The sequence below is a fragment of the Neltuma alba genome, unplaced genomic scaffold (assembly GCF_004799145.2).
Source record: "Neltuma alba isolate B1F8T4 unplaced genomic scaffold, ASM479914v2 tig00011218_pilon, whole genome shotgun sequence".
NCBI lineage: Eukaryota > Viridiplantae > Streptophyta > Magnoliopsida > Fabales > Fabaceae > Neltuma > Neltuma alba.
Window position 1 is genome coordinate 47,112 of NW_021635941.1, and position 12,975 is coordinate 60,086.

Consider the following 12,975-nt stretch of genomic DNA (forward strand, 5'->3'; position numbering starts at 1 on the left):
AATTTGCTGTAAGAGGTTTGTTTTTTAGAAAATCACCGTAACATCTTCTAATATTATATATATATTAAAAAATCTTTAAAATAATAAATTCACAAATCACAACATGTAAATTTTATCTGCATCCAAATTTATCATTAAATACTCACATTATTTTTGGAATGTTATCGTGATTTCTCTCTTGGTTTTGCAGGAAAGATACGCTGATTGAGGGGTGTTTGCCAACCTTTCAAAGCATCTAAAATAAGAATTTTTACACAAGTCGAAACAAAATTATTCTGATACTTATCTCAGAATTTGCAAAAATCACTTTTAAAAAACTAATCTAAAAACTCCCGAGAGAAATTTATTTTTGGTCTTTTGGGTATCATGAGAGAATCTCTGATTGAGAGGATCTGATCGTCAAAGTTAAAAATATGCGGTGAGAAGATTTATATGAGCTGGATTATCAACTCATTATTGGAGATTTTACGAATAGCATATATAATACTTTTATCAAGTAATACATAACATTAATTAAATATTTTTTTAACGATTAATTATTATTGAACATATGATTTATTAACTATGGAACCATTTCCACACACACAAAAAAATTATTACAAACGCAAGTTTAGGCCCATGCTTCCTATCATTTGGATCCTCTCCTTACCCTTTCTCTTCATTCCATCCATATGATTAAATTAAGAAATGAAGTGTTGATATTTAATATCTTACAAAATTAAAATGAGGAAAGACAAGGAAAAACAGGATGGGGAGGGATCCAAATCCCTTTCCAGTTTCTACCAGGTGTAAAATTAAATGGATCTTAGCACATGAGATAATGTAATTTTTTTATCTACTTTATTTTATACAAATGAATGTATAGATTTACATATGAGTAAATTGATGGAGCCTTCTCGCAGAGGACTGGGAAGGCAGGCTGTGGAGGGACTATTCGTAACACGGATCATCAAATTCAAGAAGCTTTTATGTTCAGTATGATAGACGGCGACCCTTTGGTTGCGGAGCTGTGGGCGTGCCTTATTGGGCTCAAGCATGCATGGGACAGGGGTCACAGAAAAGTTTTGTTACTTAGTGATTATTTGGAAGTAGTCAGGTTGATAAATGATGGTGCACTAGCACTTCATGAGAACTGGGAATTGATTCAGAATTGTCAGAACTTGCTTCAGCGAGAATGGCTTGTGGAAGTCGGTCATTCAAGGAGGGAGAACAACACTGAAGCTGACAACCTTGCTAAGAGAGCTCTACCCCTTCCAGCTGGACTCCACCTTTTAAGTTCAACAGATGCTTTTGATTTTACTTCTTGTAATGTACATCAGTAGTTTTTATTTTCCCTCTTTATCAAAAAAACAAAAAATTGATTACCTTCTCATTTATTTCTCATAAATCATAATCAACTGACACTATGTCTAGAACGAGGTTTTTGAAGGGGAGGGGAAGGAAGTTGCTTCCGTCTCCTTATTTGGTTAGTGCAATTTTTTAAGAAAGGAAGGGAGTTGCTACCCATCCCTTGTTTGGTTAAGATATTTTTTTAAAGAGGAGAGGAGCTTTTCTTCCCTCCTCTTCCCTTCTGGCCTCCCCTCTAAAAGTGTGGTTTTCTGGAGAGGAGATGAGAGATAAAATTTTAAGTTTCAAAATTAGTCTAACTAAAATACTTTAATTCTTCATATACCCTTTCGATTTGTTAACCACATTTCTACACAAGAGAGTCCTTTTGAATATCTAGCAAGAGGCCGTCGAGATAGTTGTTTACAAAATTAGTTAGCATTGTTAAACCTTTTTTCTCTTCTAATTCCAAGAGGTCATCGATATTTTCTTTCACATTCAAGGTCTCTTCTCTAATTGAAATTCATCACTCACGATTTTTTATCTTGATATCCTATATGTGTGTGACTGTGTCATGCAAATCAAAATTGATGAATTGCACATATATATAGTTATATCTTGATAAAATAAAAAAGTCAGAAATTTTATTTAAATTTTATAAGGTTAAAATAGTTAATTTTTTATTAGAACAAAATAAGGTATCATTAAAATTCCTCCCTTCCTTCCCCTCCAATCCATTCAAACAAGAGATCATTAAAATCCCTTCCCTCCCTTCTCCCTCCCTACCCTCCCTTTTGTAGCTACTCTCCCCTTTCCTTCCCTCCCTTTCTCTTGATTAAAATCCCTTTCCTTCCCTTCCTTCCATCAAGCCAAACATAGCGTTATATCCCTTAATAACGGAAATAAAATCGTAATTTCATGTTACTCCAATAAATGTAGAAAATATCACAAATAATAATTCAAACCAAGAGTTTGAGAATATACATCTAAGATGACTTTTTATATATTGCCACTACATTTTTCATGCGTCGCTCATGAAAATTGATATTTTGCTAACATCAATATCTCTTTCCACTGAACTTTAGCCAAGTGTCTTATATTTTAGGGTTAATTAATCTGCAAGTCCTTATAGTTTTAACCAATTTTGAATTAGGTCCTTATAGTTTTTTTTCTTTTTATCAGGTCCTTATACTTTCATCTATTTTTAATTAGGTCCTCGCATTTATTTTTCTTTTTAATAAGTCCTTATAATTTCACTAAAATTTTAATTAGGTCCATCTAGTTTTAATTTTTATTTATTAATTAAATATGAACTTAATTAAATAAATTAGTACTGAAATATAAAATATTAATAATTATATAATAAAAGATAGGTAATATAATTAATTAATTAAGGAAATTTTTTAAAACAATTAATTTTTTTTGCTAAAAAAATAAAATTATTATAATAATTCATTATTTTTAGAATATTATTGTTTATAAACTAATATTACATAATATATACTATTTTATGTTTATAAAATAGTACTATTAGAATTTATAAAATAAAGAATAAAAAATTTAAGGACTTACTTAAAAATAAGGTGATCTTATAAGGACTTGATAAAAAAAAATACAAGGACCTAATTAAAAACAGGTGAAAGTATAAGGATCTGATAAAAAGAAAAAAAATTATAGGGACCTGATTCAAAATTGGTTGAAACTATAAGGACTTACAAATTAATTATCCCTATACTTTATATGATCTTCGCAATGATTTCACTGACTTGATGAATGTCCCCTTCATCGCGCGCGCGCGCGCACATATATTTATATATATAATGGTAGTTTCAATGCATGCCATCACCATCAAAATCCAGTTCAATCTAGCTTAGCATCCCTCAGCGAAACAGAAATCCATGGAATCCCAAAACCAAGACCAATATTCAGCATCAAGGCTCCTTCATGCTCAAACCCACATATGGAACCACATCTTCAGCTTCATAAACTCAATGTCCCTCAAATCTGCAATAGATTTGAATATTCCAGATACCATTCACAAGCATGGCAAACCCATGCCTCTTTCTCTTCTCATCTCTTCCCTTCAAATCCATCCTTCCAAAACTCGCAATATCTATCGCTTAATGCGAATCCTCACCCATTCTGGCTTCTTCTGTCTCCAGAAACTTCCTGATGAAGCAGAAGAAGGCTATGTCCTTACGGATGCATCGATCCTTCTTTTGAAGGACAATCCCTTAAGCGTCACCCCTTTCTTGCTTGCCATGTTGGATCCCATCCTAACCAAGCCCTGGTATGAGGTGGCCAATTGGTTCCAGAACGACGATCCGACACCGTTTGATACGGCACATGGAAAGACGCTTTGGGAGTATGCTGGGGTTGAACCAAAGCTTAATCATTTTTTCAGTGAGGCTATGGCTAGTGATGCCAGACTGGTGACCAGTGTGGTCATCGAGAAGTGTAAGGGTGTGTTTAAGGGATTAGAGTCATTAGTTGATGTCGGGGGTGGTACTGGGACAGTGGCTAAGGCTATTGCTAAAGCATTTCCAGAAATACAATGTACTGTGTTCGATCTCCCACACGTTGTTGATGGCCTCCAAGATAGTGGGAATCTCAAGTTTGTGGGAGGAGACATGTTCGAGGCCATTCCTCCTTCTGATGGCATACTATTGAAGGTTTGTTATTTCTAAGAATGAATTAACCGGTTAATTGTTATTTGAAACTCGTGTGTCTGATAATAGTTTCTTTTTTAATGGCAAACAGTGGATTCTACATGATTGGAACGACGAGGAATGTGTGAAGATACTGAAGAAGAGCAAGGAGGCAATTAGAAGCAAAGGGAAGGGAGGGAAGGTGATTATAATAGACATGATGATGGAGAATGCTAAGGGAGATATTGATGATGAATCGGTTGAAACACAACTGTTCTTTGATATGCTGATGATGGTTTTGGTGACTGGAAAAGAGAGGAATGAGAAAGAGTGGGCCAAGTTGATCTTCTCTGCTGGTTTTAGTGACTATAAAATTACTCCAGTTTTAGGACTAAGATCTCTCATTCAGGCTTTTCCCTGATGAATCATATATATATATGATGTAGAAGAGAAATTAAAGTTAGCTCTTCGGTATTGATATTTGTGTTAATTTAGTACTCATGTTTGTTATCTAGCATGTTATGTTGCAACAGTAATAATATTGTGGTGGAGTTGAGAAATTTTATTGTGATTAGTATTACTTAATTATAAAACATTTACAAAGTTAATTGAATAGATAACTTGGGTACTCCTAGTTAATCGTGGATAATGAATCTGTGAAATTTTAACAAGTCTATTGAATAGATACAACAACTTGGAGCCTTCATAGTATAGTCATTAAGGTTTTTTAAATCATAATGCTAAATGCATAATAAGTGTTTTGTAAATCAATTATTCCTCCAGTCTTAAATATGAGTTAATTCTAATTCTAAATATAAAATTTGAATATATTTTATATCTTATATTTATGAATTTTAATTTTTTCAAACTAACATGCTTAAATTATAAATTGACGTATAATTTAATAATACGTAGAAGTGTATATTTTGAGAAGATTGTGTTAAAGGAGTAACTAATAAGTTCATACAATAATGTTACCATGGCCACTGTTCAATGATGCATAATCCAATTCAACGTGGGGAAGAGAAACAACATCTTTACATAAATTTGGGAAGGCGATCCGCGGCGAAGGGAGGATTGAAGTAATTGTATTATAATTACTGTTATTATTAAGAAAATGTTCGATCTGAATAACATTTTAAGCTTTCAACAAGTTGGATTAGTAACAACCATGTTTTTAAAGAATTGTGAAAATGAATTGTAAATATAATTCAAACAATTGTAAATAAGAATTTTAGTTGTAAAATTAAAGCTATATGTAAAATTTAAAAATCTTATTTATAATTAAAATTTCTAATTTATGGTTATTTGAATCGAAATTTCTATCACAGTTTTGAAAAATACTGTTTGAAAAAAAATAACCTCCTAACTTCTATCATTTTTTTGGCCACAAATCTTCCATCATCATAATTTGTGAATTAAAAGATAATTTGAATACTCCAATCTGATGATGCACATTAGAGCAATATCTGCCGCACAAGTCACATGACATAGATATGTGACATTACCAGTTTTTTTTTTTCCCCACTGAATGAATCATCAGATATTTAGATTAGAAGCCATGATTAGGGATAATCTTCATGGAGAGAAGCAATTTTGGAGTGACTTGGACAAATGGGTGGAATTTGAGAATGTGAAGGAGATTTTATTTTGATAAAAAATCATAGATAGATCATAGATCACTATAAGAAAATAATAATAATGATAATGATAATTTGTCCGAATTTGGAAACTTGCACACAGGTTTCAAGGACCTACACTGTCAGGGTGGAAAAGGGAGGAGGTGGAGGAGAAAGAATTTCTCTCAAAAGAATGATGCGCAAAAATGTTTTTGTCAATAAATAATACTATTTTTTATTCTAATTATAAGATCTTATTTATAATTTATAAAAGAAGTTTTATAATTAAAACCGGAAGTAGTATAACTTTGGACAAAAACTAAATAATGTAACACAATTATAAATCTTAAAAGATTATTCATAAATATTAAATAATTGAATTATAAATTTTACGAGATGAGGAATAAATTATTTAAAAATAATATGCATTTATGATACGAAATTAAGCTGTAAGTTTCACAAAATGAGTTATAAATTAATTAAGTTGTATCTATCTACTACCTACTAAAAAACGTGATGAGGTACCCTTCACCTAAAAAAAACATGATGAGGTAAGAAACTGAATTTTTTCCCCTTCTAATTAATCTCCTTGCAAGTGGTTACACACAAAATGACAACAAAAATATTATGTACAATTTATTTGGGATTGTGGATAATTTAAAAAATATGAGACCATAAAATTTCAGATAACCTTATTATCCACCATCTGATTAAACGTGTACTGAATTTTAATTTTTATTTGGAAAAATTAACTTGAAGATCCTTATAGTTTCAGTTAGTTTTGAATTAGGTCCTTGAGCTTTTTTTTACCTTTTTATTAGGTCTTTTAACTTTTTAATGTTATATTTATCAGTCCTTCTGTTAAATAAAATAAATGCCGTTATGCAGTTAAAGCCTGAAATATTCTTCTCTTTTGCTTTCCCAAACCATGCTCCTATCAGCATCCTTTCCTTTCCCATCATTCTCCCTACCTCACCATTCCTTGCCATCGGCGTCATCGGCGGGGACAATGTTATCCAAGAAGTTGAACTGCCAAAGTCACAGTGTTAGCATCTATGGGCGATACTGCTTGTTGGTGGACTCCCCTTTCTTCCATTGTCGTCAAGAATTTCATCACCTAAAACAAATAAAATTCTATCAATAAATTACTTTTCATAAATGTAAATATATTGGTAAACTACAAAGCATAGAAGGAAAACAAATAATTGAATGTCGTATCGTGGTGATATCAAAAGACTGAATCTCCAGCATCTCTGGTTTTGGTCATGGCGACGGAGCAATATGGGTTGGGAAGCTTTTTTTTTTCCGGGTGAACAAAGGAGTGAGAAACTCACTAACAAAAAAAAAGAGATAAATTAATTGACAGTTCCTCTAGGGATTGCTACTCCTGCACTATCCTCTTCCAGAATTCTAAAGACCCCGCTAGGTGGGGTATTCCATTGCATGAAACATTGAGAAGCTTTTGTAAGAGCTGGGTTTAGCAAATAGATATTTGCTAAGTTTTTTTCAAACTAACAATATATTCTATTAAACCCAGAGCATCAAATTCAACGCACAATAGCTTTCCATTCAAAGCAAAAGTTGAAATTGAAACAATCACATTAAACATGCATCCGTCTGCAATGAAAAAGGCAAAAAATCAAATGAACACAATCATCTACAATACAACCTGGTAAAAAAAAAAAAAGTCACCTACAGCACGTTACCCACTCACAAGGAATAGTCCATGAACGAGCAAAGACAAAAGGCTTCATTCTTTTATATACAGTACTTTATTCTTATGGTGCCTTGGGGAAGGTGTTATGGAGAGGTGGGAAGAGGTGGAAAGAAATAGTGAAGTGAGGAAAATGATGAAGAAGAGAAATGTGTCGAGGATTGAGCAAAAGATGGATGAGAGAGCATGGTCTCGGTCATGGCCAAAAGAGAGAAAAGGAGAAGAATGTTTTAAGTGTTAATTGTAGATTTCTAACGGCGTTTGTTTTATTTAACAGAAGAACTAATAAATATAATATTAAAAAGTTCAAGGACTCAATAAAAAGAAAAAAAAGCTCAATGACCTAATTCAAAACTAAGTGAAACTATAAGGACCTCCAAATTAATTTTCCCTTTTTATTTTATCATGAAAACAACATGTCTCCAAAAAAAATCAAGAGAGAGAGAAAGAAAATTAAGGTTAAATTGTTAATGTGGTCGTGATAGCGGGCTATGTAGATAATTTTTTCTTCAGTCCCCGTCTTGGTTGGGTGGCAATAGCAAATATAATACTACTTCATCTTTTTAATATAAGATCTAGTTAACTAAGTTGAATAAATTAAAAAAATTAGTTATTTATAATAAATAAATATTATTTTTTTAAAATATCCTTGTTAATTAAGTGTATTAGCTAGAACTACTATTATTAAAATTACTAGCTTAGAAAAAAATGAATAAATATGAGTAATAAAATAAATTAGAATCTTATATTTAGAATTAAAATAAAAGTCAAATCAACTGTCATATTAAAACAGGAGGTAGCATAAAATTCATGAGGAGTTGAGGACCCAATTTCTTGCTGTTATTTTATTTTGTTTTGTGTTCCTTTCTTTTTTTTTTCCGACTACTTTTTTATAATACAAATTAAATTAAAAGAAAACTCCAATATCTCTGATCCTATTGATCTCTGTTTATTTTCCTTCCCAAGCCACCCACTTTCCACCCACGAGATTATGATAATACAATCAAGATGTAACACTGAGCAGCGTAATTAGGATTCGGATGCCAAGAATTTTAAGATTGAAAAATATATATATGAATAATATAATTTTTAAGAGACATATATACAACAATAACAAACCGTATATATCCTAGTAAATAAGATTAATTACATTGCGCTGTACTATTGTGTTTTATTACTAATGAGTTTTTTTAATATAATTTGTATTATAAAAAAAGTAGTCAGAAAAAAAAAACTCTCTTGTTGAATAACTTCATTGAACATTTTTATTATTTGTTTTCTATCTGTTTCAAAAGATATACTTAGTATTACTCTTCCGATCCTAAATGTAAGACCCTTATACTAGCATACATAAGGGTCTTATATTTAGGACCGGAGGAGTATTTGATTTATCATTTTCATATGAATCTTATCTTTTTAAGTATGAATATGCATTCATTTCAACATCTATCTTCATTTTTGCTAATTCAACTTTATACTTTTATTATCCCTTAAAAACTCAATATTTAGTAGGATCATCGGTTTTGTAATCATTCAATAAAACTTTTAAGTTTCTTAACACAAAAAATATACACAGTTACACAAAAACTCATTACACGGACACAGACAAGATCCTCGGGCGATGGAGTTGCTGCATGACAACTCTGACCATATCTTTTTGCAAGATAATGATGAAACGGACTTAGCACAATGATGGAGGTTTATATTCTAAAAAATCCACCCAATTTTCTATTGAAGTATTCTTCGGCATTACCTTGTTTTTCAAAAAGGCTGCTAACACGTGACGTGAGACATAACATTTAGGTGGAAAAAATTATTTTCTTTTTTTTTTTAAAAAAAAAAGGAAAGTAGAAGTAAAATGTTTTGCATCTTCTGGATTAGTACTTTTAACAAATAAGTTGTTGTTGTTGTTGTTATTAGTAAAAAAAATTCTATGCGTAGATATCCTCTTATTTAAGATACTAAATGTGAGCAGCTCTTTTAATAAAAATTCAATCCTTTGATTCATCACGTTATGAACAACTAGCTTTTTTATTAGAGCTAATCCTGTTAGTATTAATAAAAAATTTGTTAAAAGACAAAATATTATAATGAATTCAAGAGATAATGAATTTGGGCCACATAAGAGGGTTATGCCCTAACCAATACCTCTAAGCTTCTTCAGTGTGACGCTCTTGATGCTTCTTGTGCTAAATCCAAATCTGATGAAGCCATTTTATTCACTGTCTTCCTAGTTCCAAAATGATGATCCCACGCCTTTCAACACATTGCCTGTGATGGTTTTCTAGGAATATGCAGGCCATGATCCTAAACTCAATCAAATGTTCACTTATGTCCGCCCAGCGATACGCGGTAGAGCTTAAAATGTTTAATTAGCATATCAAACAATACGTATGTTAGTAATACCTAATCATTAAGTAGCGCTTCAAAAAGATGAGCGGTACTTTTTTGTAGCTCATACTTGCCATCCTTTGGTAGCATTTATGAGGTATGAGTGCTACCTGATGTTCTAGTTTTTTTAAAAAAAATATTAACGTTAGGTAGCACTTATTCCAAATAAACGCTACCTGATGTTGTTTTATCTAAAAAAAATCATTTTAGCTCTAGTGCTGTACCATGATTTGTACATAAATTCCAATAAATCTCATAATGAATAACAAATTTTATAACTCTCGTTATTACATATTTTTAATCATATTTACAACATTTAAAAATATATGTATAATTTTTTAATATGATTACGTGGCTCCACATTTGCAAAATACAAGTGTGAAAAAAATGAGGAATTCCCTAGAAAGTCTTAATAATAAGAGGCTGGTGTACCATGCAAGAAAAAAGCTTGAAAAAAAAGGAAAACAAAATATATGTAAATATAAAGCATATTAGGGGTTAGAACATGTTCTAGGAGGATAAGAACTTACCAAATGCAGAGATTGCAAGATAAGAACATGTTCCTATAAATAAAAACTTCATATGAACATGCATCAAATAACTAACAACCACATTTGCTCAATTTAAAATAGAAAGGTCATACATGATTTAGACAAATATATCACAAAATACATACACATATATACAATAAGATGCAAAGAGACATTTAGAATCTAACTTCTTGTGAAATTAGACTATTCGCACATGCCAGAAACTACTGAAGAGGAGAGATGTAAGCACATAATAAAATGTGTTAATGTTTAGCAAGTTAAAAATCTTACACAAATTAGAGGAAAAGATCACGAAAACCAATGAGGAACGCCAAACATATATTTTAAAAACACTGCCCAAGTGAAACATTTCATGAATAATTTGAAAACTTCAGATCTTGCAAGTCACTCGGCATATTATATAAGATTTGAAAGAAAGCAACCACAGCCGTTCAATTAAGTTGTAAAACTTTAAAGATAGAAACTTGGATCAATATTGTAACTTTGAAGAATGTCAAAAATCAAGCTTGGTTACTCACCTCAAAATCCCAATCTCCCCGCAAGTTTGGGTCAACTTTCTTGCTCCAAATGCTAGTTTGAGCTTGTAGTTTTTCCAGAATTGTCCTGCAATTTTTTTTATTTTCCCAAAAGCACATATTTAGTATATTTATACATTAAATTTGGATAAATGAATAGCCGAGACCGTCCTCACTCATCAATCAAAATTTGATTACCCACTTTGTGGATCTACATCCCATTCAATTTGTCCGGTCTTTTTCTTCATTTGTTCTTAGGTTGATTAGTGCAACTTGTAATACAAATATGAAATGATGCTAAGAAAGACGAAGAAAATTGTTTTAAATAGACTGTCAACCTTACCTTCAAAAACATCAACATCGCTTCTTTCATATTGAACATCCTCAAACTCATCCAAATGAAAAATTCCATTTCATCAATTCATCTCATGAGCTCGAGATTTGTCAACATTTGGACATCCACACGCATGCCCCCTCTGTTCTATCTTTGAGACTTTGACCGAAAATAACTAAAGCACCTATGTAATTCACCATGTGGACCTCACCAGTTTATATATATATATATATATATATATAGCTGGTGATTATATGTATGTTTGGAGATTGGGAAAAAAAGTAAAAACGCATGCTTGACTTGCTCCATGCATATCGGATCAATATCGAACTATTGTATGGGCAAGTCAAAGCAGCTAGCTGGATAAGGATGTTTAGTCCGTGATTAACGGGGCGCGTATGGTTGATATTGGAATTAGCATCGGAATGCATTCTTGATGGTCGCGTTAGTTTATCAGAAAAATAAAAACATAATCTAATAAGAGAATAAACCAGGCATTTATTTTTATGAGAGAATTATGGTACGAGAAAGCTGACTAAATAAAAAATTAATCAGCATTAATTTCCTAATCGCTGATTGAGACATAACACCTTCTTATATAAATAGTGGTCATGATGCATCTTGACATTAACATCTCTCGTTCTTTTCGATTTTTTTTTTTTTGGTAGGGTGTATCTGGATCTGCTTGCTTTCTCCCCTATTCTCCTTGCTTATTTATTTATTTTCTGTGAGTTCAGTACAGACTACAGAGTAGCAGAACGATGATGAAATTGGAAAGCCGATCTCTCTTGTGACTGTGGCTGCTTTGCAAGCAGAAAAGTGGACCTTCTGATTACTGAAACTGCCTAATTGTATAGTACGCGTTATTATGTCACTCGTATTATTTTGCATACGCATCTTCAGGACACGGACTGATAAAGCATGCATGCGCAGCCCTTTTCTTTTACTAAAAAGCTGCGGTTCTCATCACAAAATTGATGCGTACAGCCAGACGCAAATCCAGAAGAATATATCGTCATCAAACTGAACAAACAAATTAAGCTAAATATGAGTTACTAAACAATTTCGGTAACTTTCTTATTTTCCACAGGTAGAATAACGGGATAAACACGATCTTTGATGCTAAATCCATGACTGCAAGCCAAATCAACAATTAAGCTACGAGCACCAATATATATGATAAAATGTATAGCAAGCTATGCTATTCGCAAGCCATAACACTATAACTTTTTACTCAAATTCTAAATAATGTACGGGAAAACATGTTAGATACTAATATATGGTATATAAAGTATATATGCTCAACAAGGTCACTTGTGCTGAGGATTCACTAGATCAAGTAAAGGCTTAATACCACTTCCCGCAAAAATGTGGGATGCCATGTGTAAAACATTAGGAAAGCTCCATTATAAAAGAAAATTGCGCAAAAGGATGTTGAAATAGAAGAAGAAAATAAAATTGACTTATCAAATCATATGCCCACAATAAGATGAGAGGGCATGACAGAAATAAAAAAACTACTTTTAAAAAAACAATGAGACCAATGAAGATGATGGAGAAAGAGGCAAGACTAGTATCAAATTTGGTAGAGTAAATGAACATATTGCTGTCTAGCTTCATGAATGTCAAAATAAGAAATAAGAATGTACAATCAATCATTTTGAGGTAAGTTCACACACTGAATCTTGTCCCTTAACACAAACATGTGCAAGTCTAACCTCAAGGGGTGTAATTCTTAACCAGCACTGAGTTTATTAGCTTGAATTTATTTCCAGAGGCTTCTGTGTTATTTATTTATTTTCAAGCTCATAGGAAAAAAAAAAAAGCGAATAGACCACATGAAGAAATTTATAACCCCTAGTTTCACAATGTTTAAA

At 32.0% G+C, this 12,975-nt stretch overlaps 1 protein-coding gene across 1 annotated transcript; it reads left to right on the forward strand.

Annotated features, from left to right (window-relative positions):
• Positions 1 to 3,213: 3,213 nt before the first annotated feature.
• Positions 3,214 to 4,534, forward strand: LOC114762530 (probable O-methyltransferase 3). The gene is made up of 2 exons (XM_028952022.1): positions 3,214 to 3,998; positions 4,087 to 4,534. Exons 1-2 carry the CDS (start codon positions 3,225 to 3,227, stop codon positions 4,393 to 4,395), a joined length of 1,083 nt encoding a protein of 360 aa, XP_028807855.1. The 5' UTR covers positions 3,214 to 3,224; the 3' UTR covers positions 4,396 to 4,534.
• The last annotated feature ends 8,441 nt before the right edge of the window (positions 4,535 to 12,975 follow it).

What these genes read in the sequence shown, in the direction of transcription:
- LOC114762530 (XM_028952022.1), top strand. Translation starts at nt 3,225, where the DNA reads ATGGAATCCCAAAACCAAGACCAATATTCAGCATCAAGGCTCCTTCAT. An exon ending in CTGATGGCATACTATTGAAG is followed by an intron (nt 3,999 to 4,086) that starts GTTTGTTATTTC and finishes AATGGCAAACAG; the next exon opens with TGGATTCTACATGATTGGAA.